The following is a 27,497-nucleotide window of genomic DNA, read 5'->3' on the forward strand; positions in this document are numbered from 1 at the left end:
AGGAGAACCTGGAAGAGGGCCATGGCACCTGCTCTATGCTAGGTCTCCAAACCAAAACCTTTATCTTTATATCTTCCCATATGCTTTGTCCATAGTAGATACCTGACAAATCTTAATTTTTATTGAATGAATATTATATTTTACAACTACTGTATATTGTATAGCTAGCACATATATTTTTGGGGGAAAGCAACTAAGAACCAGGAGAGCAATTTATAGTGAAACAACAATATTTTAAAGACAAACAACTTTAAAAGACTTAAGAATGCTTAATGATGCGATTCCCCACCAATTCCAAAGGATGGCTGATGCTCGCTGGCTGACAGAGGGTGACAGGCCCACGGTATAGAATGAGACATACATTTTTGGACAAGGCAAATGAGTTGATTTATTTTGCTCGACTGCTTATTTATTACCTGGATTATGACTTTTTTTGTAATTTGGGGAAGTGTACAGGAGAGGTAACAATAAAAGCTGCCCCTTTAGAAAAAAAAGGGCATGCTATTGAAACATGCACAGAAGAGGATAGAAAGATGTTCAGAAGAAAACATGGACAAGCAGAAAAGTTTTGAAAGTTAAATTTTTTCTATTTTTTAAAGTAAGTTGTATGTAATAGAATTTTTATTTTATTTATTGGTTTCCTACTTTTTTCTGTTCTACTTTCTATGTAGAAATATTCTTTTTTTGGTGCTCGTTAATTTCAGAACAAAAAAAGTCTTAAAAATACATTGCTAACAACAATATGTGTAAGAAAATTTTTTAAACGCACAACTAAGAATCGTAATTTTCTGACCTTTCTACTTGACTGACCCAGTTCTCTCCGAGGACACCAATGATCTCTTTACTGCTAAATCCAATGACTTTTTCTCATTCTTCACCCTTCTTGACCTCTCTGCAGTGTTGGATACTGCTGAACAGCCTTTTTTTCTGAATAGTCTTTCTACCCTAGATTTTCATGAAACTGCCATCATGGCTCTTTTTCTCCATGCCTGACAGATTCTTCTCCTTCTCCTGCCAAGTCTTGTTGATATTAACCCTACAACATTTCTGTCTTGTATTCATCCATTTCCTCCCACTGACACAGTCACTATCCCAGGTCTGGCCTTTATCATCTTTTTCTTGAAGTATTGCAATAGCTCCTAATTGCTCACCTTGTATCCAGTCTCTTTCTTCTCTAAACCACAGCTCCCAAAATTATATTTCTAAAGCATGGGTCTGACCATGTCACTACCCTTCTCAAGAACTTCCAATAACTCCCCATTGCTTGAGTCTCAAATGCTTACAGGTCATCCAACTAGAAATGTCCAATAGGCAATGGGTAACATGGAGCTGGAACTCTGGAGAGACTAGGGCTAGATATTTAGGTCTTGGGAATCATCTGCATAGAGATAATCATTGAACTTATGGAATCTGCTAGGATAAAATACAAACTCCTCTGCCTGGCATTTTAAGTCCTTTATAATCTACCTCCAGCCTACCTTTCCAGACCTTTCACACATCACTCTCTTTTATGAACTCAGTGGTTCAGCTAAACTAGCCTGTCTAGTGCTCTTCACGCGTGATAATCCATCTCTTGTCTCTTTTCCACTCTATAAGCTTTCCACCCTGCTGAAGATGTTCTTCCTTCTCACCCCTGCATCTTAGACTGCCTTGATCCTATGATGGCTCAGCTCAAATACCACCCCCTACAAGAGGACCTTCTAGATTCCCCCAGTTCCCCTTCTCTTCCCCAATTACCTTGCATTTACTTTGTATTTACAGCTAATTCCAGATTAGCACAAATAATGAATATTGTGAAATGATTGCATATATATATGTGAATTCTCACTATTTGAAGTTGTAATTATGCCAACTATATTTTTTTTATGTATGAAGTGAATATATATAGATATAGATATAGATGTATAATATATGTATGTATGTATCAGGGCATCTAGGTGGCACAGTGGTTAGAGCACTGGGCTTGAAACCAGGAAGATTTATCTTCTTGAGTACAAATCTGGCCTCAGATACTTACTATCTGTGTGACCCTGAGAAAGTCACAACCCTTTTTGTTTCAGTTTTTCATCTGTAAAATGATCTGGAGAAGGAAATGTCAAACCACTGCAGTATCTATGCCAAGAAAACCCAAATGGGGTCACAAAAAGTTGGACATAACTGAAATGACCAAAGAAACAAACAAACTATATATATATATATATATAGTATATATAGTATATATATAAAATATATAGTGTTTTGTTTGTAGCCCAATGTTCAGTAAGTTGTGCTTGTCTGTGTACGTGTAGTTTTCCCCAGTCTCCTGTAAACTCCTTGAGGACTGTTTTTTCTTTGTATGTCCAGTTTAGCACAATGGCTGACACACAATAGATGCTTAATAAGTATTTGTTAAATTTAATTGAATGAGGAAATACAACAAGGAATTATTCCACATGGAGTGGATCCTACCTCTACCCCAGTTGCCCAAGTCCAGCACATCTTGAACATTCAGCTTAGTTAGTTAGTCAAAAAGTATTTACTTATACTTATGCACCAGGCACTACGTAAGCACTTAATCTACTGACATCCTATGTAATCTTATTTCAGGAGGCTAGGAAGAAGGAGGCACATTTGACCTTACTGATATCACTGAGACTTGGTGGGATAAAAACCAACACTGGACCATGGTCCTTGATGAGTATGTCCATCAAAAAAAAATAAAAACCCAGGACAGATGAAAGAAGGTAAGTAGCATTATATATAAAGAAGTTATATTCACGTGAGGAAATCTCAAATCCAGAGTAGAAAAGCATAATAATGTTTAGTACTTATATATGATTTTAAGATTTATAAGGCACATTACATATACTATCTCATTTGATTCTTTTAATAACCCTGTGAAGTAGGTGCTACTATTATTACAATTTTACAGATGAGGAAACAGGCTTAGAGACATGAAGTGACTTGCCCAAATCATACAGAAAGTGTCCAAGGCATGGTTTGAACTCGAGTTTTCTTGGTTATGTGTCAGTCACACTATTTATTATACCACCTAGCTGCCTAGGATGGTAGAGAGCATTTGGGTGAAGGTCAATGGAAGGAGAAACAGAAGTACTCTTTGTCATTGGAATATAACACAGACTAAAGACAGAAAGAAAAAATAGACGATCAGTTAGGGTAACAACTTGTAAGCCTGGTACAGATAGTAGTGATGGGGAACTTTAAAAACTCAGATCTGCTGGAGCTCTCTCTGTCTCTGCCAAAAGTAGAGCAACTCATAACTTCATGACTTTCATGATAATTTCATCCTACAAAAAGTGGAGGAACCAACAAAGGGAAATTCTATTCTAGATCTGATTTTAACAGGGAGGATATAAATGGGAAATTATGGGATCCATGAAAGGAAGAGTTCATTATGTCCTATAGTTTGTGATAGAGAAGGAAGGAAAACCTATATATAATCTGAAATATACCCTGGATTCTGAGAAAGCTGTTTTTAAAAGGTTCAAAGGAAGAATAGGTAGGAGCTCTGGAACTAAAATTCAATCAGGGTGGTAAGTCAGCTTAGAAGGGATGGGAGATGCTCAGGCATGAAATATTTTAGACACAAAGGGTAACAATTTCAATGAAGAGGAAAAATAGCAGATGTGTCAAGAGACCTATGTGGATACACAGACACCTCACCCACCAAATCAGATTTTAAAAAGTAATATGCAGAAAATAGAAGCAAGGGCAGGTGACAGAGGATAAATATAAAAGCATGGTAGTGTCAGTAGACTGAGCTAAAGCTCAAAATGAAGGACAGAATAAAAGGATGATTTGTTAAAAACTATATTGGGAGAAAAGGAAAGATCAAAGAAGGGATAGGACCTCTGTTTGGAATAGATGGGATAAAAAACAGAGCTGCCCAACTCATTTTTTTTTCAGTTTTCTCTGACAAGGAGAATGGCCTCTGCACTGGAAATGCAAAAATGGCTAATAGGGAATAGAAACCCAGGATAGGTAAAGCAATAATAAGAAAGTACCAATTTATCCAGCATATAATTTATTTGTACGTAATTGTTCGCGTGTTGTCTCCTGCATTGCACTGTGAACACCTTGAGAGCAGGGGCTCTCTGATGGAATTCTGATGGAATCAGAAATGATGGGTAGAAGTTATGAAGTGGTCAGTTTTTAGACTCAATATCAGAAAAATCTTCCTAACAATAAGACTTGTACCAAAATGGAATGGACTACCTCAAGAAGTGATAGGTTCCCAACATTGGACCCCTTCCCTGCAGCTCTTCAGGGAGAAAGTAGACAACTACTTGTCAGGTATACTATTATTGAGACTGATTTTAGTGTATGAGTCAGATGATTTAGCCACAGAGGTCCCTTCCAAATCTCACATTTGGCAATTCTGCAATCACTTATTCTCTTCAAAGTCCTTCAGGGGTGGGGAAACTGCAGCCTCAAGAACATATGTGGCCCTCTAGGTCCTCAAGTGTGGCCCTTTGACTAAACCCAAACTTCACAGAACAAACCCCAGCACTTGAGGCCACATGTGGCCTCAAAGCCACAGGTTTCCCACCCCTGGATATGTTTCCTAAACACTACCACCAATATCATCCTTTCAGCTTCCTCCCTTTGGTTTATGACATTAAACCCAGTTAAATTGCAAATACGATAGGAAGGAATAATACTTTAGGGAGGTTCTACAAATGAGGAATTGGGTGGCCAGAATGGACAGACTAGGAAAAGGGGGTAGAAGATGCAAAGAGGTTTGGTATATGAAAATTTTCCCAAACAAACCTACCCGAAAGTAGAATGGCTGCCTTAGAGGGAAGAAGGGTGGTGTGTTCCCCTCACTGGAAATGTCTCCACAGAGGCAAGTTCACCCCTTTTCAGGAATATTGTAGTACAGACTCTTGGTCAGGTTGGGTCATTGTACTGAGATTCCCCCCCTTCTCTGAGATTCTGTGACTGCAGGAGAGGATTTGGAAGAATTTAGGGGAGAAAATTGTATTGAATGGAGGAGACCTGGAGAACAGGAGACTAAAAACTGACCACTTCATAACTTCTACCCATCATTTCTGATTCCATCAGAATTCCATCAGAGAGCCCCTGCTCTCAAGGTGTTCACAGTGCAATGCAGGAGACAACACGCGAACAATTACGTACAAATAAATTATATGCTGGATAAATTGGTACTTTCTTATTATTGCTTTACCTATCCTGGGTTTCTATTCCCTATTAGCCATTTTTGCATTTCCAGTGCAGAGGCCATTCTCCTTGTCAGAGAAAACTGCTCAGTTTGGTTTCTTTTCACATTCTCTTAATGCCTTTTCATAAGCCAAACTCTTGAGCAGAGTGAGGCCCTTTTGTGCTCTCCCTTTTTTGCCTCCTTTCTTCTTTCTCTAACCTGGCTGCCTAGACGCCACCTCCCATCTCCATAACACTTCCCAGTGAGGTTCCCTACCCCTCTTCTGCCTTCTCTGCTACCTTTGACAAGTCAGGAGGCCACACAGAGAGGAAAAGCTTTCAGACAAGACCGAAACTTGTGGCCACTTTTCTTGTCCCAGCAAGACAGGTCTTGCCAATCACTCACCCTGCACCAGGGCACCTTCCTTGCAGAGGAAGGGCATGTTTATGCCTACTAAGCTTTGGTAGGTGCTAAAACTAGACAGAACAGCAGACGCCCATGCTGCTCTGTCCTGCAGGAGGGCATGCCCTGCACGTGGGTAGTAAGGAAGCTGTGGGGTGTGAGAAAGAGAGAAGAGAGCTAGCGAGGTCAGGAGAGACACCTGGGAATCTGAGTGATGGGGGCTGGAAGCAGAAAAGCAGGAGAGTAGAAGGATCTCGAGTGACCAGGAGGTAAAACCGAGGCGAGAGAGAGACAGGTCAAAGGCTTAGGTAAGAAAATGATGCTGGCAGTTTGCGTGCTCAGTGGTGCTCTGTCAAGGTGCGCTTAGTTCTCCCACACCTGGGAGAAGGGGCAGGTGGTTTGGTCAGGGGGGAGGAGTAGTAAAGGAAGGGAGGAAACATAACTATTGAGAGTCCAGGGTTGTGAGACATAAGTGAAAGAAAAAAAGGCTATTATAGAAGACGAGGACTGAAGTAGGATTGCAGTGGCTGTTACCTCATCTCAGTCTAAGCTGTAAATTGAACCTCACAATGTGCAACCTTCCTCAACAATATTAGCCACCTGTATTTGAGCTGGGGAGTTAGGCCATCTATTTTGATGTAGAGCAGGAGGGGGTATGTGGAAGAGGAAGAAAGGGTGGTGTGGCAGCATGGGGTTGAGGAAAGCTCTGGATCTGGAGTCGAAAGATCCCTACCTATGAGACAGGACACCTCACTTCCAGAACTCAGTTTCCTCATCTCTAAAATGAAAGGATTGGGCTAGATCTCTAAGGTTCATTCTGGCACTTCTACCTGTGTGTAGTTGTTTGGGTGCAGAAGACTAGTAGCTCCATATACTTATTATGCAAAAACACTATGCACCTCTTTATAAGTCTTGCAAAAACTGTTCCTCACAAAAAGTCCTTGAGGTAGGAAACAAGCATTTATTAAGCACCTATTATGCGGCAGGCACTGTGCTTTGCACTTTACAAATAACCTCACTTGATTTTTACAATAACCCTGGTAGGTAGGTAGGTAGATGCTATTATCCCAATTTTAGAGATAAGGAAACTGAAGCAGACAGAGGCAAAATGACTTGCCCAGGGTCACACAGTAAGTGTCTGAAGTAAAATTTGAACTTGGGTTTTCCTGGATCCACTAGGTAGCTTTCTGTGTACCATACCTCTTTGCTGTTTCTATGATAGTTAATGAAAGCATTTTTATGCCCATATTGCAGAGAGAGAAAACTTGCCTAGGATCACACAGTTATTAAATAATAGAACCAGATTCAAACTTGGTTCTCCTAAGTCATTCTGCTTTACCACATTGCAGCCACCGAAACAGTTAATGTGTGCTAAATGTCTAGTGTTCCCATCCCTGGATTAGTTGCGGATTGAAAAAAAAAGTTAGAAATGACAAATTAGACCCTTTTATTATTGAAATATCAGATTGGGGAAAAAAAATCTCACAGGTCAGTGTGTGACACATGGCTCTTTGTTGGAATAAATAATTTTGTCTCCCTCCCTGGTAACGATTTTGAATTCCCAAGCTTCCCAGGTCTTGGGTGGTGTAATGTTTTGTGAAGGAACTATTTGAGATTCTTCTGTTGCCACAATTGATGTTCTGAAAAGCACCCAACATTCTTTACTAACCTCAGACCTGGTTTCTGTTGAACATTAATGGATTCCTCCCTATTCCAGCTTCTCATCTAAAAATTCTGTATTCTTGGGGAAAAACACTTCTGCTGAGAAAGTGCTTTGAGCATTCAGTGAATTTCTCTCATAAGTACTCTCAATAGCCAAGTCGAATAGCATTTCAATGAACCATTTTTTAGCAAGGTACAAGGGTCTGAAGACTCATTACTAAACAAGAATCATTTGAAAGCTGCCCTCCTCTGTCCTGGAGTGCTTAAAGGAATGGCTTTGGACATGTTTTGCAAATCCAGAGGAATCACAATGCCAGCTGTGAGTACCAAACATTTCCCAAGGCTTGTCATCCTCTCAGAAGTAATTTTTAAAAATTAAATTTAAAGCCTAGGTTTAGCAATGTTAAAAATTGGTTTTAGGAAGCAGACCAGTGATCATCTGCAAAGCTAATTGAATCCCTAGATACCTTCCTTCCCCCCCCCCCAGGATATTTGTTACAAGTTGTGCTTAAGAAGAAATGTACACATAAATTTGCGTTGATATCCTTATCTGCTCCATACTGTGCAGAATACCCCATATTTTGTCAGAATCAATTCTCTCCATAATTCTTGTAGAACCAAGACATAGATAAATATCTGTGAAATGATGAGTGGTCAAGTTGAAACTGAAACTTCTTTTCGGTCTTTTAGGGGAATGAGAGTTATGTGACTTTTATCTATTCCCATTTGTGCTGTCAGTCATTGATACTTGGCCTGTTCCATTATTTCATTGGTGTAGGAACTTTGTCCAAGAAGACAAACATTTATTAATTGCTTACTATGTGCTAGGCACTGTCAGAAATGCTAAGAATACAAATACAATAAAAAAAGAAAGACAGTCCAGGTGTTAAGGAATATACATTCTAACATGGGAATGCAACCCATAAAAGGGAGGTGAAAAACAAGAGGGAGTCTGGGAAGGTCGTCCTCTAGGAGAATGGTGGCAAAGTCCAGAGAGTGAAGCCTGGCTGGTTTGGATCCTTCCTCAAAATAGAGTTTCTAGGAGGAACTCATCAATAGAGAAGGGGGCTTCACTAGTAGAGGGAGATAGCAGCTAAGGCACGTTGGCAAAGTCTTAAAAACAAGGAGATTTTAAGCAAAGACTGGATGACCTTTTATCAGGGATATTATAGAAGGGATTCCTTAATGCATCAAAAAGTGACCTCTGACATTCTTTCCAATGCTTCAATCCTTTCACTCCTTAGCCAGGTCAGCTCTGGCTCAGGACTCACTCTCATGTAGAGTGGATACACCCAGACAGACCACAAGCCCTCTCTGCCTTTTCATCCTCTATGATTCTTGTCTGTGTTTTCCATGGATACTTGATATCGGATCTACCCCAAAAGCAGAAGGTTATGTACACTTATGGCATTATAACATGTGCAAATATCATAGCTCCTATTGATCAGCGGGATAGGGTTGAGAGGAGGACAACCAGAACAGTAAAAGACCTTAAATTCTTGATGGATATGAATTAGATAAAAGACTTGGGGATATTTAGAAAGTAAGATTTGGGGTGGAGGAGGGAGACACATGATAGTAATAATAATAATAGCTACCATTTATGTAGAGCATTAAGGTTTGCAAAGTGTTTTACAAATGTTATCTCATTTGATCCTAATAACACCTGGAGGTGACACCTGGCAGTAGGTGATTTATCCTCATTTGGGGAAACTGAGGCACACAGGGGTTAAATGACTTGCCCAGGGTCACACAGCTAGTAATTGAACTCAGGTCTTCCTGACTCCAGGTCCAGTACTCTATTTACTGCTCCAACTACTTTCATATATGACATATGTAATAACACATTTTATTCGTAATATGTATATGGGCAGCTAGATGGTACAATGAATAGAGTTCCCAGCCTGGAATCAGGAAGACCTGAGTTCAAATATGACCTCAGACACTAACTGTGTGACCCTGGGCAAGTTAATTAACTCTGTTTGCCTCAGTTTTCTCTGCTGTAAAATGAGCTGGAGAAGGAAATGGCAAACCATTGCAATATCTTTGCCAAAGAAAACTCCAAATGAGGTCATGAAGAGTCAGACACAACTGAAATAACCAAATCAAAATAAAATTATATAATTGCTTGTAATATGTATATAATTTGTAATTATATGTAAAGTATCTTCAAGTATTTGGAGGGCTGTTTGGTCCCCAAAGGCAGAATGTAGGCTTGGTGTCAGGGAAAACTCCCAAATCATTATTAGAACTGTCCAAAAGTAGAAAGGACTGGCTGAGGAGGATATAAGCTGCTCCTCCTTAGAGGTTTTTAGGTGCCTGGGTGACCACTTGCTGGGTGTTCTATAGTGGACATTCTTTTCAGGTCCATGTCAGGTTGGATGGCCGTTGTGAAAATCCTTCTAACTCTGAAATCCTGCAATTCCATGAGTGCCCTAGGCACAAAAGTGAGGTTTTATCCTGAAAGTTCTTCTTTTTAGTTCCATCTTTGGGACTTTAACAGATCCATGACCTCACTGATTTCAGCCAGCTAAGTGGCATAGTGGAGAGAGGGCCAAGCCTGGAGTGAGGAAGACCTGAGTTCAAATCCAACCCCACATACTTACTAGTTGTGTGACCTTGGATAAGGTGACTTAACCGCTATTTGCTTCAGTTTCCTCATCTGTAAAATGGGGATAGTAATAGCACTTATCTCACAGAGTTATTGTGAAGATCTAATAATATTTGCAAAGCACATAGTACAGTGCCTGGCACATAGTAGGTGCTACATAAATATTACCTATCATTATCCTCCAACAGTGCAGATTGCAGCACATTTAGGCCTTCTCATCCCATTCAACTGTTTTCCAGGTCCTCCTGTAAGTCTACCTAATAGGGTCTTCATTGTAATCAAAGAAAAGAAATAACCCCCTCTTTTTATTAAAAGATAAAAATGACAGCACAGTAGGATGGACTAAAGATGGAATCAATCTTGCTATGTCTGAGTTTTTTAAATGATTCATTTATGAAACACTTTGATCTGTATACAGAATTTTCTGTCACTGGACATGTTGAAGTGGAAGTTAGAGGAACATTTTTCAGAGATGCTATGTAGAGGAGATTCATATGTCATCAGGTAGATTTAGAGTAGGTGCCCTGCAAATTTCCTTCCAATTTTAGGACTCTATGATTTCATTTGAAAAGCACACCAACCCTGTGAAGTGAGGGGCAATTGGAATTTGTATCCCCATTTTAGATCAGATCAGGAAACTGAGGCTCCGAGATATTAAGTGACTTGCTTGAGATCTCCTAATAAGTGACAAGATGAGTAGGGGCGCTCGGGTCTTCTGATTTCTGGTCCAATGCCCTTTTTGCTTCAATAGTTTGCTTTCCACAGAAAGATTCCTGGATTGAATGGTAAATAGTGGGGTGTAGGGACTTGGCCTGTGATTTTATTGGTGTAGGGAACTCTCTGGCAAAGACATTTCTTCTGCCAATGTGCATGGGCACCTTCTCTGCTACTCACAGTCATGGAGAACTCTCTACAGTAGGAGTGCCCACAACACTCCTGAGTGCTACTGAAATTAGATTAAAATATGATCGGGAAATATTTAACAAAATAAATAAAAACACAATAAAACACAGATAACATTACATTTTTTTAAACAAGTGAAAATGAGACCCGCAGTGTTCCTTGGGTATGGTTTAGTGGCACCATTTCTATTTGAGCTCAGCAGCACTGACCTAGGACTCTCAGAGACAAAGCACCTTCCCAGGGTCACACAGACAGGATGTGTCTAAGATAGGATTTGAACCCAGGTCTTCTTGGCTCCAAAACTGCCTCTCTTTCCACTACATCATGCTGCCTTGGGCAAAAAGCAATTCTACTGAAACAGCATTTGCATTGTATTCGTCTAGGAATGTCTTGTTTACTAATCCCATGGATTCCCCTCAGGGGCAACAAAATAATATTTTAAGTCTTGACTACTTGTTTAACTGTGTGCAAGTTGTTTAAGAAAGGAGATAAGTGGCCATCTGCAAAGATAATTGAATCCATAGGCATTTTTTTTTTTTGGATCATTGGATCCTAGCATGAAATCTACTGAACTTTTGAGCTTATATTGTGGTGAGTAAATCATTTTCTTAAAGTGAATCAGGCACTTTGGGATAACTCCTTTAGGCCATTAAGGCAGGGGGTCAGAAGATTTACAGAGAGAAGGGACATTAGAGATCATTAAATGAGGAAACTGAGGCACAGAGAGGTGAAGGGACCTGCCTGGAGTCACACAGGTTGTAAATAACCAAGTCCTTTTCCTGTCCCTCTGCACTGACCTGACTGCTATTTAATCCACATAAGCAATGGTTTTAGTAATACCTCTGGTCGAGGTACTAACTATAGCTTCCAAGACTGAGTGACTCCCTCCCAGGGAGTCAATTAGTCATGGGGGAATCTGCTTCAATATGCTGTAATAAAACTGCCTAATTTTTACTTAGCTTCAGATACGATCAGTGGATCAGAGATTTAGAGCTGGAAGGGACAGGCAACATTTTTCATTTGCTGTTAGTGTTTTGTAGCCCAAGAAGGGAATGAATTTTTTACCCCCAAATCCCTGGGGACTGGTTAAGTTCTTACGTTTCTGGAATGTGGTATCCCTATTAACTCTGAGATAGCGATACCCTTTGTAATGACAGGAGACTCCACATAAATGATGTCTGTCTACGTGTGTGTCTATGCATTGGGATGTGCCAGTGTTCCCCCTCTCCGCTGGGCAGTAGTCTTTTTGCAGCCATATTAGGGGTCATTGTAGGGCCAGCTGCTGATATATATTATGGACGTCAAGAGGAAGAGGAGTTAGTATACAAATATTCCCTGGGAATATCGAGATGACTCACTGGGGTATCTCTTTTTGCTTTACTTAGTGGAATTCTGATATGAAAAAGCAATGGCAGTCAAATAGTACTCCAAATATTACTGTAAGGATTATTTTTGTGTTGATTTTTCATAAAAACTTTCATGTTGGAATTACAAAAGACCCATCGGATACCACTAACTGCTTCTGTAAAAACAAGATTGAAGGTGAAACAAGGAGGTTAGTTCCATGTGAACAATGGTATAAAGAGAGTAACGGGCACCCTGACATTCAACTGACATTGCTTAGTTCTGTCTGTAGCTATCTGACTTATGTCTCTAGTGGTCAGTTGAATATAACATTAGGATCATAGAGTTAAAGCTGACAGAGACTTAACTCAGTCTTAAGCCCCTTATAAAAAAACTAATTATAGGTATAATTCATGGGACATTGCTGCAACCAACATCACTTCTCAATAACGCCACTAATACATTATCACCAAACTGTGTCTTCCAATCCAATCTCCTCTTTTTACAGGTGAGCAAATTTAGATCCACTAGGTGTTACGTAATTTGTCCAAAGTTACAAAGGCAGTAAGTGGCAAAATCAGAATTTGAACCCAGGTCCCTTGACTCCAAATCCAGAGCTCTTTTCACTGTACCACACACAGTTTGGAGATAATGTATTAGTGCCATTATTGAGAAGCAATGTCCTGTGAGTTATGCCTACAGTTAGGTTTTTCTTAATAAGAAGTTTAAGATTGAATTAAATGGTAAGTGCTTTTGTCTTTGGTGATTTTTTTTAATGGAAAAAGCAGGTTCCTTTATAATACCTTATAATCAATGCCATCTATTAGAGTAGAACATGATCATGCTAATAAGAATTGGGGTGGTCCAAGCTGAAATTAAATCTTGTGTGGGGGAACCTATTAAAATCATGCTCTAGGATTTTCTAGTTTCCCATCTCCTTTGGTGGCACATTCTTCTTCCTCTCCAGTGATAGCCAGGAGCTTGTATGCCTCTTCGTGACCGGTGTCTAAATGGGCTTGTAATCCTCCTTCCACTTACATACACCTGCATTTTTCTATTTCATTAACAACAAAGTCACCAGGATTAAGAATGCCTTTCTCCTATGTCTATCTTCCCACGGCTCTACTGTTTTTCTTTTGAATTTAATTTTCTTCTCTTCTGAGTAAGTACATGTAGGAAAACAATTTCCTGTCATGCAATTCAAAGACAGAGGGATAAGAAATGAGTTACATTCATTGTCCTATGCTAGTTTGTTCCCATGAGCTTAGGATTTAAATCCTTGGCCAGTGGATCTGAATAGTGCTTTCTGAAGCAGTAGTGTTGGGGTTAGTAGGGCCTGAATTATTTTAGAAAATTTGGCTTCATATCCATGGAAATGTTTATAGTTTCACAAACTTTCAGTAAATGCCTACTGAAACCAAGGAAGGTTGGCCCTGGCTTTACAAATCTGTCAAAAGGTATCCTGTCTAGTTATAAACCAGAAACTATATGGAAACCATGAAAAAATGCGTCAAAATTTAGAAGAAAATTGTATAAGCCATGCCTTTCCTTACTCTGGCTGAGAGGGAAATTCTTCACCAGAGAATGGATAGAGAATATCATAAAAGATAAAACAGATAATTTTTATTACATGAAATTAAAAAGCTTTTGCATGAACAAAATCAATGCAGCTAGGATTAGAAGGGAAACTGTCCATTAGGGTGAAAATCTTTTCATTAGCTATCCCTAACAAGAATCTGATATCCAATTTACATAGGTTGTGTGTGTGTGTGTGTGTGTGTGTGTGTGTGTGTGTGTGTGTGTATGAGTATGGCTAAGGGTCATTCTCCAAATGAATAACTAGTCAACAGATATAAACATAGGGCTTCCAGAAGAACCAATACTATTAGCAACTACAGGAAAAATTTCCCCAAATATAAGAGAAATGTAAATCAAATGACTCTGAGTTGTTACTGCATACCTTTGTAAGCTGCAACAATGACAAAAATAGAAATAGTCAATGTTAGAGGGTCTTCAGGAGGACAGGTGCATCAATATACCTCTGGTAGAACAATAAGTTTATCCAACTCTTCCTGAAAGCAATTTGTAATTAAGCTAAAAAACTGACTAAAGGTCCATTCACTTTTGACCCAGAGATCCCAATACCAGGCGTGTACCCCCCAAAATTAAAAGAAAAGTCTCATGTATACTAGAACTAAAATATTCATATATATTTATGTATGTATGTACATATCACAGAAGCACTTTTTTGGAGTAGCCAAGAGATGGAAAGAAAGTGCTTATCATTTGGGGAATGGCTAAAAAGATTTTAGTGTAGGAATATAATAGAATATTACTGTGCTCTAAGTAGCTACAAATATGAAAGATTTAGAGAAGCACAAGAAGACTTGTACGTACTAAAGAAGAACTCAAAATAAGACCAGGAGTACAATGACCACAACTATATAAATGGAAAGAACAAGAAAACAGAACGGTGTGCTGTGTAATTATAATGAACAAACTCAGCCACTTTGCATTTGCTGCCCTGACTGAATTTCAGCTCCACAGAACAAGATGCCTCTCCAATGGTAAGCTTATCACTTTTAAACTCACCACCGGATTGACTCTACCTCCCTCAGTCTCTTCTACCCTCTGGAGGGCTGAAGGGAGGAGTACCAATCAAACTCTTCCCAATGCCTTCCTTTAGAGAGGGCAGAAAATGGACTCAGCTCTCTCCATTTTATATCTGCTGCCCTGCCTGGTTTCAACTCCACAGAACAAGATGCTTCCTGGTGTCCTATCCCCCACTACCCAACTCCCACCCCAGTTTCCTGCCTCCTTTTGTGTGTTGTCTCCCCTTTTAGATTGTAAGTTTCTTGAGGGCAGTGACTGTCTTTCTATTAATTGTATCCCCAGATCTTAGCACAGTGCCTGGCACTTGACAGGTGCATAATAAACGTTGATTGGATTGGATTGGATTAGATTGGATTAGCCCCTGGAGAAGGGAGAACATACCCTCCTCCCTTCATTTCAGAAGTTGGACACAAAAGGTGTGGTATGTTCTGTATAGTGTCAGACTGATTACTGTGTTGGTTGCCTTTGAGGAAATGGGTTTTTTTCCCCTTTATTTTTTAATCTTGATACAAGGGATGACTTGATTGGCAGGGAAGGGATATATTTGGAAATTAGTGCTGTGTAATAACAAAAGGACCAGGAAAAATAATTTTTAAAGAAGAAAAATGTATTAAAATTAAAACCTGAACTGAATTCTCTTTACTGCTATAGGTATTAGCAGGGGAGAACCCAGAGTATGGAAAAAGATGCCTGCTCTTCTCAAACATCCTCCCAATTTGCAGGCTATAGGAAGAGAGACCTCTCAGCTAAACAACCATCATGACAAGAGGACAGCCAAGAAACTACACACAGGTAAAGTAAGGTAGGTCTTTAGGGCAGTGTCTTGTCCTAAGAATTTGACTCCCCAAATGTAAAGGGTTTCCTCTATCTGGAAAAATAAATCACAACTTGTTGATATATGATGGGACAGGAATTCCTTGCCACACTATCATTAGAGTATACACATGCAAATGCTCTTCCACTTCAGGCTTTTGCACCATCTCACGCATCTTGCCTCCTTGCCATAAATATAGGCCATGCCCCTAGCCTGGAAGGATTACATGACTTGGTTAATTTTCATTCTAAGTCCATAGATCAGGGTCTATAGGAAGTGACTTTCTCTACACGATGTTGACATTTCACCTCCCATTTCCTCATCCGTAAAATAATGGGGTTGAAACATCTAGATGACCTTCAAGGCTCCTTTCCATTCTGAGTCTTCATGATCTGGACTTTATATTTGGGTCACCTCAGCAGTACTCCTCTCACAGAACAACAGAAAATGAAAAGCAAATTAATTAGTCTGATAATAAAATATACTTTTTTAAAAAAAATTTGACCCTTTGATTTCACCAGCATAAGGAACTTCCTCTATTAATGTATACCAACAAGTATACTGCAGCTTATAGAGCTAGAAGAGTAGATCATAATTATCAGATTGTAAACTCCTTGAGGACAAGGACTGTCTTTTGCCTCTTTTTGTCTTTTGCTTCTTTCAGTGCTTAGCACAGTGCCTGACACCTATTAGGCACTTAATAAATGTTTATTGATTTGGTACATAGTAGGCACTTAATAAATGTTTATTGATTAATTGGTGAGTACCCAGGGCTTCAAGAGTTTAAGTGACTTGCCCAGGATCACATAGCCAGTATGTGTCAGAACTAGGAATTAAACTCAAGCCTTCCTGATTCTTAGGGCATTACCTATTATGCCATGGGACTACCATATGATAATGGTGAGAATGGTAAGCAAGACCTTGGTCCCTGATGTTTTCATCTCATGCACTTGGGTCAAATGATTTTAAAAGATGGTGACCAAACTAAATGACAGTTACTGAATGGCAAGCAATCTAATGTTAACTTTTTGAAAGTTTTCTTATTTTAAAAAATTGAAGCTTATGATGTTTGGGGACCCAATAGAAGGAAACAATAACAATCTTAGAAAATGGAGGTGGGGGTGGAAGAAACATAAATATCAGGTAAGTGGGGGTGCACATTTTCGATTTAAAGTGTAAAAGAACAAAGAAAGAAAAAAGTGACATCAGAAGTTTTTGTTGGTTGTCTTAAAAAGAAAAAAGGGACGTTTTGAATAGGGGCTATCTTAAGCCTTAAAAATGGAACCTGGCATTTGGCCTGAGGTGAGTGCTCATTCCCTCTCTCTAGTTCCTTGGACCAGCCAGTCAGAAATTCAATGTTCTAATCCCTGCTCTCTGCTCAACTTGGCAATGTGATGGGGGAACATTTATTTAGCTTGCTTGTTTTTTACCCTCTCTCTGAAGCCTGGGATAGCATTTATTTCTCTGGCAGGAGATGAATCAAATATAAAGTCCAGATAGTAGATACTTAGAGTAAAAAACAGGGGTCTTGGAGATCATCTAGGGTTCAGCCCTTAATTTTACAGATAAGGAAGTTAAGACACGAAATAACAACATGGTATCATGGAGATGGGGTTTGATTGAGAGTCAAGACATCTAGGTTCAGCTCCTGGCTCTGACACTAGCTAAACCACTTGGAATAAGTGAGTTCACCTGCCTCAGTATTCTCAATTACAAGATGGCAATAATGATTTGCTATCTACTTTGCAGGTTGTGAGGAAAATATTTGCAAGGAAGGAAGGAAGGAAGGAAGAAAGGAAGGAAGGAAAGAAAGAAAGAAAGAAAGAAGAAAGGAAGGAAGGAAAGGAGGGAGGGAGGAAGGAAGGGAGGGAGGGAGGAAGGGAGGGAAGGAAAAGAAGGAAGAAAAAGAAAGAAAGAAAAAAGAAAGAAAAAGAAAAAAGAAAAGGAAGGAAGAAAGAAAGAAAGAAAGAGAAAGAAAGAAAGAAAGAAAGAAAGAACAAAGAAAGAAAGAAAGAAAGAAAGAAAGAAAGAAAGAAAGAAAGAAAGAAAGAAAGAAAGAAAGAAAGATGTAAATTATTATTATCTAAGGTCACACATCTAGTTGGAGCCAGGACTTTGACTTCTTGACATTCAACTCTTTCCATGCTATCATGTGGCCTCCAGTGATACAGTTTTAAAATTCCTTCATAGTCACCACAGGTAATGGACTTCTTTAAAAAGAAAAAGATTTAACATTCTGCATCTGGCAAAATCCAAACCTTGTTATGTAGGAGGGAAAAATCCAGTGAGAATGAAATTGGTATAGATACAAGGTTCTTCACCTTTTTTGTGTCATGGACACCTTTGGCAGTCTGATAAAGGCTATGGACCCATTCTCAGAATCTTTTTTTTTTTGCCTACATTCATAATGTAAGGAATAATAGTAGCTAGGATTTATATAATGCTTTAAAGTTTACAAAGCACTTTACAAATATCCCATTTTTATCCTCTCAACGACCCTGGGAGAGAATTGCTATTATTATCCCCATTTTATAGATGAGGAAATTGAATCAGGGGGCATTTAAGAGATTTGCCCAAGATCACACTTGTCCAGGATCTCATAGCTAGTCAGTGTCTGAGGCAGGATTTGAACTCAGCTCTTTTTGACCCCAGGTCCATCACAGTATCCACAATTCCACAAATTTTTCCCATTCAAATTCATAGATCCTCTGAAATTCCCAGGCTAATACCTAGTATAGACACTGAAAACAAGTACCTGCAACATTATGAAATGAAAAGAACTCTACATTCACAACCCTGGAAAAATCTCCAAGTTATAGCCAATGAAAGTGAGATACAGATTGAAAAAAAAACCACACCTTTCCCCTCACTTCCCCCCACCCATCCTGTCTTCTAAAACTGAACAATGATTGAGAATAAATGTTTGGTATCTGAGCTCATAGCTGAGACCCAATCCCCCACTCCTTTCATTTGAATTTCTCCTGCCTTTCTGCCCTCTCATCTACCCTTAGGAGAAATATGGAAGAACCTGCAATAAAGTGGTCATCAGACTGGCCCTGAAGACAAGAAATATGAGGTCCTCCGTGGCTTTTCACCTCAGCGTTGGTTTGTTTGATATTGCTGTCTCCAGCTTTTAGGCTATATCCAAAAAAAGAAAAGAAAAGAAAAATGATACCTTATTATAGCCCAGGAGAACAATGCTGCGAAATTGAGCTGCTGCCAAATTTAACTTTGCATTTTAAGAAGTGCAAATATTTAAAATTCTAGTAGTTGCTAACCACCCTTGGAATGGCCTTCGGCATCAATTTATTCCTTAGAGAGGAGATGAAAAAGCTATGATTCCATGTTGGGGCCTGGAGTCTCTTTCTATGGTCTAAATATTCTTAGTTGTATTACTGTGGGATTTTCCAAATGCTTGTGGGAGCCCCCAAAACATTTTGGGCTTCTTGGGGCCTGGTGTCAGCCATTAGCCAGAACCATGATCCTTGTGGCTTGATGAACATCATTTTGTTTTCACCAACCAGCCAGCAGACCTGAACTTGGGGCTTTTTCTGAATTAAGAAAAGTAAATCAGTACTTGCCAAATTGACAAGGGCAGGATCAGGGAAAGTCTGAATTACTTTTAGGCTTTGGAAAAGGAAATTGCAAGCATGGAGATTTTTTTTTTGAAGAGCCTAATAACACAGCAGTACTTTACATAATTGCCTTTCCCAGCATTTAAAGAAAACTATAAATAGGGTTTTTAATATGCACAGAAGTGCTTATATTCCAGATGTTCCCATGGTGAAGAGCCATTAGCTGTGGTTTCCAGACAATTCAGGAAGACTTCAGTACCTGAATGTGACAAACTCCTTTCCTTCTCTCTCCTACAGTTACACCCAACCCATCCCTCATGGCTGGTACTCAAGGCTGTCCATTCATCATCCACAGACTGTCTTAAAAGTATCTGTGGTGGGCCCCCAAAACTTAAACTCTCTTTCTGGCAAACCTCACCAAAAGCTGGGTCTAGGAAGGTGTTCTAACTTGTGTTCAAGCAGAGGTGGGTCTTTTTGTTGATTGGTGTAAAACACTTGGCTGTCAGATGACCTTGGGAGGATAGGGGTGATGAGTTACATGTTCTTCGGGTTTGTATTTGTTGAGGTTTGAGTTCTGTGTTTTGAGACTTAAGTAGAAAATATTTGTGCAACCACAGTAATGGAATGGTAATGAAGGGAGTAATGAAAATGGCACCTCTCAGTGACCTAGAACTCTGTGGTTTCCAGCAAGTAAAGAGTCTTGTTTTACCTGAACTCTCAAACACCCTATGTATATCTTACTTTGATTTGCATTTGTATCTGCACCAAAACTTTCTTTGGGATTTTTTTTTTAAGCTGAAACAATTCACAGCCTTATTTTAGCTGCCTTATAAGTGTTAGGTGCTTAAACCAGAACCAAGCATGGATTTATTTAACCACAGCTAATTCCCCTTCATCCAAATCCATACTGATAACTCAATCTGTGATTTGGCCATTCTGACTGTAACACCAAAGTCACCAGATGCCCAACGGGTTGGGAGCTGTAAAAGGAGAATGGACCTAACCCTCAGAGGGTTATTCATTAGGAAGACCAAGAGTATTGCTTCTGCAGCTTTTTGAGTTATGACATGAAGCCTGGCTGTGCTCACTTAATGTGGACTCATATCATAAATAAGGAACCTCAGAGACCCTTCATTTTATCGGGGAGTGAATTGAAGCCTAGGGAGGTTAAGTGATTTGCCTATGGCCACAGAGGTAAGAAGCACTACATGTGGTCTTTGAACCAAGAACAAGTACACTTTCCACTATTCCACACTTTCTTTCTCCTCAAATTCCAGTAGGTTGGACGTGGTAGTGGTAGTGGTGGTAGTGGTGGTAATGATGATGATGAAGCTTGAGAATCAAGATTGAGTGTCAGAAGGGGCAGCTAGGTAGTATAGTGGATAGAGCACCAGCCCTGGAGTCAGGAGGACCTGAGTTCAAATCTGGCCTCAGACACATAACACTCACTAGCTGTGTGACTCTGGACAAGTCACTTAACCTCAATTGCCTCACAAAAAGAAAAAGATTGAGTGTCAAGAAATTTAAAAAGCATCACAGACCTATTCTTCCCTTACTTGAAACTCTCTTATTTGAAATAGTGCCTTCACACTCCTGAGAGCTCTGTTTCACATTTCCCTAATATACTTTTCAACCCAATTCGTCACTTGTGATTCTATTGTGAAGAACTGAGATTCTCTAACAGTTTACTTTTCAGTTTAAGATATGTGAATCATGTAAGTGAATTCTACCAACTAGGGCCACCTACCCGATTACACCCCCACATTTGGATACTCCATCCCAGGAGTGGGGAACCTGAGGCCTCAAGGCCTCATGTGGCCCTCTAGGTCCTCAAGTGCGGCCCTTTGACTAAATCCAAAACTTCACAGAACAAATCCCCTTGATAAAAAGATTTGTTCAGTAAAACTTGGACTCAATCAAAAGGCCGCACCCAAGGACAGAGAAGGCCACATGTAACCTCAAGTACCCAGGTTCTCCACCCTGCTCTATCCTGACAAGAACTAATGAAGCATGCACTGATTTCATGTGGCCTACAGAAGACATATGGAGGAAGACAGATCATGAAATAGAAGTACCGGTCTAAATCTAGGACCTCATTAATTATGAAGAATTAGGAAGTTACTCAAGAACAGGCCCATAGTACCTTATAACCAGATTACAAAACACATTTTACAATGCTTAGAATTAAGGTTTAAATTCCAGCAACCTCCAACAAGGGTTTCTTACCTTTCAAACCTTACAAGGTAGCAACCATCTCCAATACCTTTTTACCTAAGAGAAAAAAAAAATAGATACAATAGAGATAAAGGCAAGGCTATAGGCTCATGGCTTCGTATTGACTCAGGTAGGAAAAATCTCTCTCTCTCTCCCTCCCCTTCCCCCTTCCCCCACCTTTTACTCTCCCCCTTCATCCCCCTTCTCCCCACTTGGAGGCTTACAACAGTCCTTGCCTCCCTTACTACCAGGAAAGAGATCAAGTTGCTCCCATAGAAATCTTTTGCACACTCACCCAGTTCCAACTCAGCAGCTGATCAACAAGGCACACAGTAAGTAGACTGGAAAGAATCACAGAACACCTGTGCATGTTCTCAAGTGGGGAGCGGGAGCCTCCATTACTGTCCAGAAGCATGCTCACAAACATTCATACGGGGCCCCTGAGCTTGCTCTCAGGGCTAGGCTCTCGCTGACCAGTCCTGTTACTGTAACTTGCTCCAATGCAGTTAAGATATTGTATTGCTAACCCTAGGCTTTTGGTTTTCAAGTGTTTTCCCTTTTAACAGAAAACTTTCTCCTCCAATAAGATGATTTTATTCTAATGCAGACTTAGAAGCTGTTCCTTACTAGCCTGTTTACTCCTTTTTTATTAAGGCCTGTAATTACACAGCTCATTAGCAAAGTCAGAGGAGCATTTCGCACTCTACGCCCCCAGTTTTTATCATTGACGTAGGGTCTAGGCAGTCTACTTCAGTAGCAAAATTATTTTATCATTTTTACATTTCTATAAGGTAAAACTGCTCACAGTTTTATTAATGAAAGCATTTGGATTTAACTTCTGAAAACTTATGCCTTTCATTTTTCGCCATGCATAATTAAATGTCAATCTGTCCTTTTGAAATAAAAATGCTGTCACATCTGTTCTCAGTCTGAACCAGTTGATCTAGTCTTCAGCTGTCTCTGGTTTGTGTAACATATTTACTTGCAGAATAATCATATTTTAAAATGTTGAATTTGCCAGTCCAGAAATAGGAGTTCAACCATTATGCCAGGGCAGCATTTTGTGAACATGAACCGAAACATCAGTGTGGCACATAGTAGACTCTTAATAAATATTTATTGTTTGGAAAATCAGAATTATACAGAATCCATAGCATCATTGCACTCATCATAAACTAAAAAAAAAGATGACCTTTTTTTGGGGGGTGGGGCAGGGTTCTGAAGCTATAATTTCATCAGCAGAGGGAACTCCTAGTGTTGATATTCCCTCTACCAAAGCAGATTGGCAACTCTTCTGTATTTCATATCCTTAGCTGGCTGGGAACAGTGAGAAGTGTCTTGCCTAGGGTCACACAACTAATCTATTTTCAAGGCAGAATTTGATCTCTGATCTTCCAGGTTCCTTGGAGGGTCCTAGTACACTTCCCTGCCTTTATATGACTTATAAGAAAATGTTTAAAAATACATTTCCCTACTCTAAAATAAGAATACAACTATAAGGTATAAGAAAATAGTTGAGCTGTCTGAGCCATGGGATATGGGCAAAAATATAAAGTTAATGGTAGGATTTTGTTGGGTGAGGGGAAACAGTGATTTCATCCATAGAGGGAGATCCTATTAAGCAACTTGCTTTACTTAATAAGATCACTACTTGCTCTAAAATTTCAAGGTTACAGTTCAGTTTCTGGGGTACCAAGAAGTTAGTTAAGCATGGACTCATTCAGTCAGCATATACCAGAGAATGGACCTAGGCCTAGTTCTTACTACAAGGCAGGATCTCTACTCACTAAACTAAGCCACATCTCCACTGATAAGATGTTTGATCAGTCATTGCTAAAACAAAATGGCACCCCATGTTGAAGTATATAGGAAAATATTAGACAATATCACAATGACTTTACTGACTGAATAGTATATTTTTATTGCTATTAATGATTCTTCTGGATCCAAATTCTGTATAACCAAAGTAGTTTTATTTGGTTATCAGTAATTATTGCCTTATTATGACCCTAGGAAAAACCTCTCCATACCATTCACATGGATACTCTGAGGCATATCATTTTGCTTACTTTTCTTCAACTTCTCAGCTTCTTAGATCCCTGTAAGACTTAGTTGAAGTGTCATCTCCTAAAAGAGGTCTTTTCTGGTTCTCTCAGCTGTTATCCCTCACTAATACTTCATATTTATTTTGTATGGGTATATATATATATTATATATATAATGTATACATGTATATGTTTATATATGTGTTTTATATGGTGTTTATACATGTGTGTATATATGTATATATGTGTGTGTATATGTGTGTGCATGCACACTTGGGGTATATAATCTCTTACATATCTATATATAAGTTGTTTCCTAGCAATAAAATATATTTTCTTTGAGGGCAGGAACTCTTTTCAGTTTTGTCTTTCAGTTTTGTAAAATTAGATTTGTTCTGTAAAATTTAGATTCAATCAAAAGGCCACACTTAAGAATCTAGAAGGCCACATGTGGCCTCAAGGTTCCCTACCCCTAGTCTAGAAACTTTCTCCGTCCCGTCCAATTCCACAGTTCTTGGAAGATTAGCCTTATTTTGTGGTTTCTTTACATTCTAGTCTTGTGCATTTCCATACATACTTAAGAGAGTTAACTGGGCTATCTCTCATCTTCCTGAATGTCAACTCACGTCATGAGGCAAAGCAAGAAATAGGATTACATCATACATCTAGGCCTCATTCCAGACCTTCTGAGTCCTTAAACTCTCTTGGCAATATATGTTTAAAAAAAATCAACCCAAAATCCAATCAAAACATAACTGGTGGTAGAATAATGAATAGATGATGCTTTATTTGCCTAGAGAGCTTTTAGTGGAATAGATTGTTAAACATGCAAAAGCAGCACCATTGAGGGTAGAATAGATTTATTTCTTTATGTCGTAGTGTAATTAAATCAAGTAGCTTGTTGAAAATACAACTTTGCAAATTTTATACATAATTTACTATCACACATTCAGTACAAACCCATCTCTGAAGAGCCTTATTACATCATTGCAAGGGTAAGTCACCTAAGTCACAAGGGCAAACCATTTAACATCCATTCACCTTAGTTTCCTCAACTGTAAAATGGGGATAATAACAGCACCCTCCCGGCAGGATGGTTGTGAGGATCAAATGAGATAACATTTTTAAAGTGCTTAGCACGGTGCCTGGCACTTGGCAGGCACTTTAAGAATGCTTATTCCCTTCCCCTTTCCTTCCCTCCCCCGCCCCCCTCAAGGTGATTTGCATGGACCATAATTAGCATCATAGGAATAGAGAAGAATTGAAAGGAAGTTTTTTATTCTAAGTCACAGAGCAAGTAGAGCTCAGGAAATGCAGCTCAGGCAAAATCAAAGGCGATCAAAAGATAGATTTAACAAAAGCCTGAAGGCCTCTGCTGACTGTGACCCAAATAGAGGCTTCAGTTCTGCCGAGGACCAGCAAATCAGAGCAGAAAGAAGAGGCCAAGAAGGCCAGGATCACTGGATCTCAGAGGGAGTGGGTATATGTTTGGGGTGAGGGGGAATGTAAGGTGTGACAAGACTGGAAAGGCAGAGAGAGGCTAGGTTATGAAGGGCTTTGAATACCAAAGAATTTATTTAATCCCGGAGATGGTGGGGGCTACCGTTATTTATTGAGATAATGGAGATTTGACATTAAGAAAGTATACTTTGGGGCATCTAGGTGGCGCAGTAGTTAGAGCTCCAGCCTTGGAGTCAGGAGGACCTGAGTTCAAATCTGGCCTCAGACACTTGACACTTCCTAGCTGTGTGACCCTGGGCAAGTCACTTAACCCCAATTGCCTCACCAAAAAAAGAAAAAATAATAAAAATAAAACACAAATAAAGTATAATTTGGGCTCACTGGCTTACCATGGAAGAAAACCATGGAGTTTGTTCTCTTGAAATGGATTGATACACTCTTAAACTGGTAGTTTTTTCTGGATTATCTGGATAGTCTGGATTAGTCATTGGAAAGTGAGGCTGTGTCTGATTTCACTTCTCTAGGTGGCAGAGTATCTAGACTGGAGAATTGGGCAGGAAGCTAGGAAGACAAATTGAAATCTTACCTCAGGCACTTAATTGACCTTGCAGCTCTGGACCATTCACTTAATCTCTAACATTCAGTTTCCTCATGTGCAAAATAGGGATAATAATAACACAGACCTAGTATAGTATTGAAAACACCCTACAAATGTGCTTTTTATCCATGATATAAAATAAATGTATTTTTATTTCATTTATTTTATAAGTAAATGTTGTTCTGCTTTGACGTTTGCATTGACAACATATACATAGGTAGTTGCTTTATGATAAATATAAAGCAGTTATCATTAGATAGGAGTCGTGGGAGAACAAGAGGAGTAGGCACTTATTGCAGCTGTTTCCCAGACAGGTCTTGCTAAACTTTTCCTGTTCCTCTGAGCTTTTCCAGGTCTCCTGCAGCCGGCCAAGCTGAGCCTCAACCTTCTGGTGCTGATTTCTGCTGCTTCTGCACAGAGCATCTCAATGGGCTTCTTCAGCCTGGGAGGACTGAGAGGCTCCCCTGACCTTGCCCTGGGCTACGCCATGAATGGGTTTCTAGGAGATGAAATCTCACAGCTGGCTGAGCTGGACCTCCAATACCACAGGAGGAAGCTGCCAGCTGGCTACTGCACGGTGGGGGTCAGTTGTTTGCTGCTCTGCCTGGCTCTGACTTTCCTCATCCTCAACTGCTCCACAACTATCCCTGAGGCCAGGATGCTCCTTGGGGCTGAGCTGGTCATTGATGTCCTGGGGGCACTGACCTGCATGCTGGGCACTGGGCTGTACATTCACTCCATTCAGTCTGCCAATGCCACAGAGGTGTGCAAGTGGCGGGAGGCCACCTACAGGAGTGCTGGATACACTTCTGTGACCTGTGACATCCTTGGGACCAAAGGGGCGGCCTGTATGTTTGCCATCTTGTTGATGATGGTGTATTTTTCAGGAATGATTTGTGTGGGGCTTTCACTGAGGAAACAATCCTCTTAGAAGGCCAAGAGGCAGCCTCAGACACCTTGAAATTTAGAAAACAGGATCTGAGCTGGTCAGAAAACTGACACCCATAGAAGTTAACTGATTTGCACATAGAACCCAGTCCTCTGAACCCAAATGTGTCCACTTTACCACACTGTCTTTCATCCCCAGATTGGGATGAGCAGGGATATCGGAAGACATCCAATTTCCATACAACAATCATTTATTAAGTACTTACTATGTGACACTCTCTAGCGATACAAGACAAATATGCCCTTGGGCAAGCCATTGGGCCTCAGTTTCCTCCTCCATAAAGCAAGGGGCTTGGACAAGATGGCTTCAAGTCTAAATCTAAAGATGTCTTCGGCTCTAAATCTATGATCCCATGAAATAAGTCCTACCTTCAAGGTGCTTACAGAACTCTCCTGGGAAGAAAAGAGATATGCATAGATGATGGAATGCAAAACACTGTATGTAGAAAGTAATTCCAAAGCAAGGGAGTTCTGATAACTGGGGGAATAGGAAGCCGGGCAAGATATTTGCCAGCGGGTGGTGGGCTTCCCAGTTGCATATTTTAAGTGTTGGCTTAGATTCATCACATGGGCTCTTTACTAAAAATACCACCCATTTCCCTGTAAGTGAATTACTCTCCAGTTTGTGCGGTTTCATTGACAGGGGAAATAGAACGATGCGCTTGGTTTAAAGAAAACACGTTGTTTCTTTACCTGGAGAGTTTACACAGGCTACGATCCTAAATCAGGTGTTACTGGAGGTTAATTTGAGAGAAAATAATTTGCCTTTTGGGGTGAATGTGCTCTACATATTATGCTTTGCAATGTGCCATTTTCTTTCAAACTCTTTATTGGCCTCGATGAATATAGTGCATTGTGTTAGAGAAAGGACGTAGCGTCATGCTCCTTCCACATAATTCTGGTAAATAACAACCCGGACAATGAGACTCTGTCCCAGGCACTGAGCAACCTCTTTCCTTCAGCATGCCGGGCTGGGGTGGGGGCCGAGGGTGGGGTGCATACCAAGATGTTAGTAGGAAGCTTGGCTATGGAGAACACCACCACCTGAGCGCTACTGAGGAAAGCCCAAGATTGAAGGGGAGTGGTGGTAAAGGTGGGAAGGACCTGGAAATGAAGGTAGTGGCCTGGGACTCACAGAGGATCACT

General features: G+C 39.9%; 1 protein-coding gene across 1 annotated transcript; it reads left to right on the forward strand.

Annotated features, from left to right (window-relative positions):
* Positions 1–7,458: 7,458 nt before the first annotated feature.
* Positions 7,459–27,277, forward strand: LOC114048157 (MARVEL domain-containing protein 3-like). The gene is made up of 3 exons (XM_027869091.1): positions 7,459–7,544; positions 15,348–15,498; positions 25,757–27,277. The coding sequence occupies exon 3, from the start codon at positions 25,831–25,833 to the stop codon at positions 26,332–26,334; it is 504 nt and encodes a 167-aa protein (XP_027724892.1). The 5' UTR covers positions 7,459–7,544; positions 15,348–15,498; positions 25,757–25,830; the 3' UTR covers positions 26,335–27,277.
* Positions 27,278–27,497: the final 220 nt, after the last annotated feature.

Source organism: Vombatus ursinus, unplaced genomic scaffold (assembly GCF_900497805.2).
Source record: "Vombatus ursinus unplaced genomic scaffold, bare-nosed wombat genome assembly UNPS02014791.1, whole genome shotgun sequence".
In the NCBI taxonomy this organism is placed as follows: domain Eukaryota; kingdom Metazoa; phylum Chordata; class Mammalia; order Diprotodontia; family Vombatidae; genus Vombatus; species Vombatus ursinus.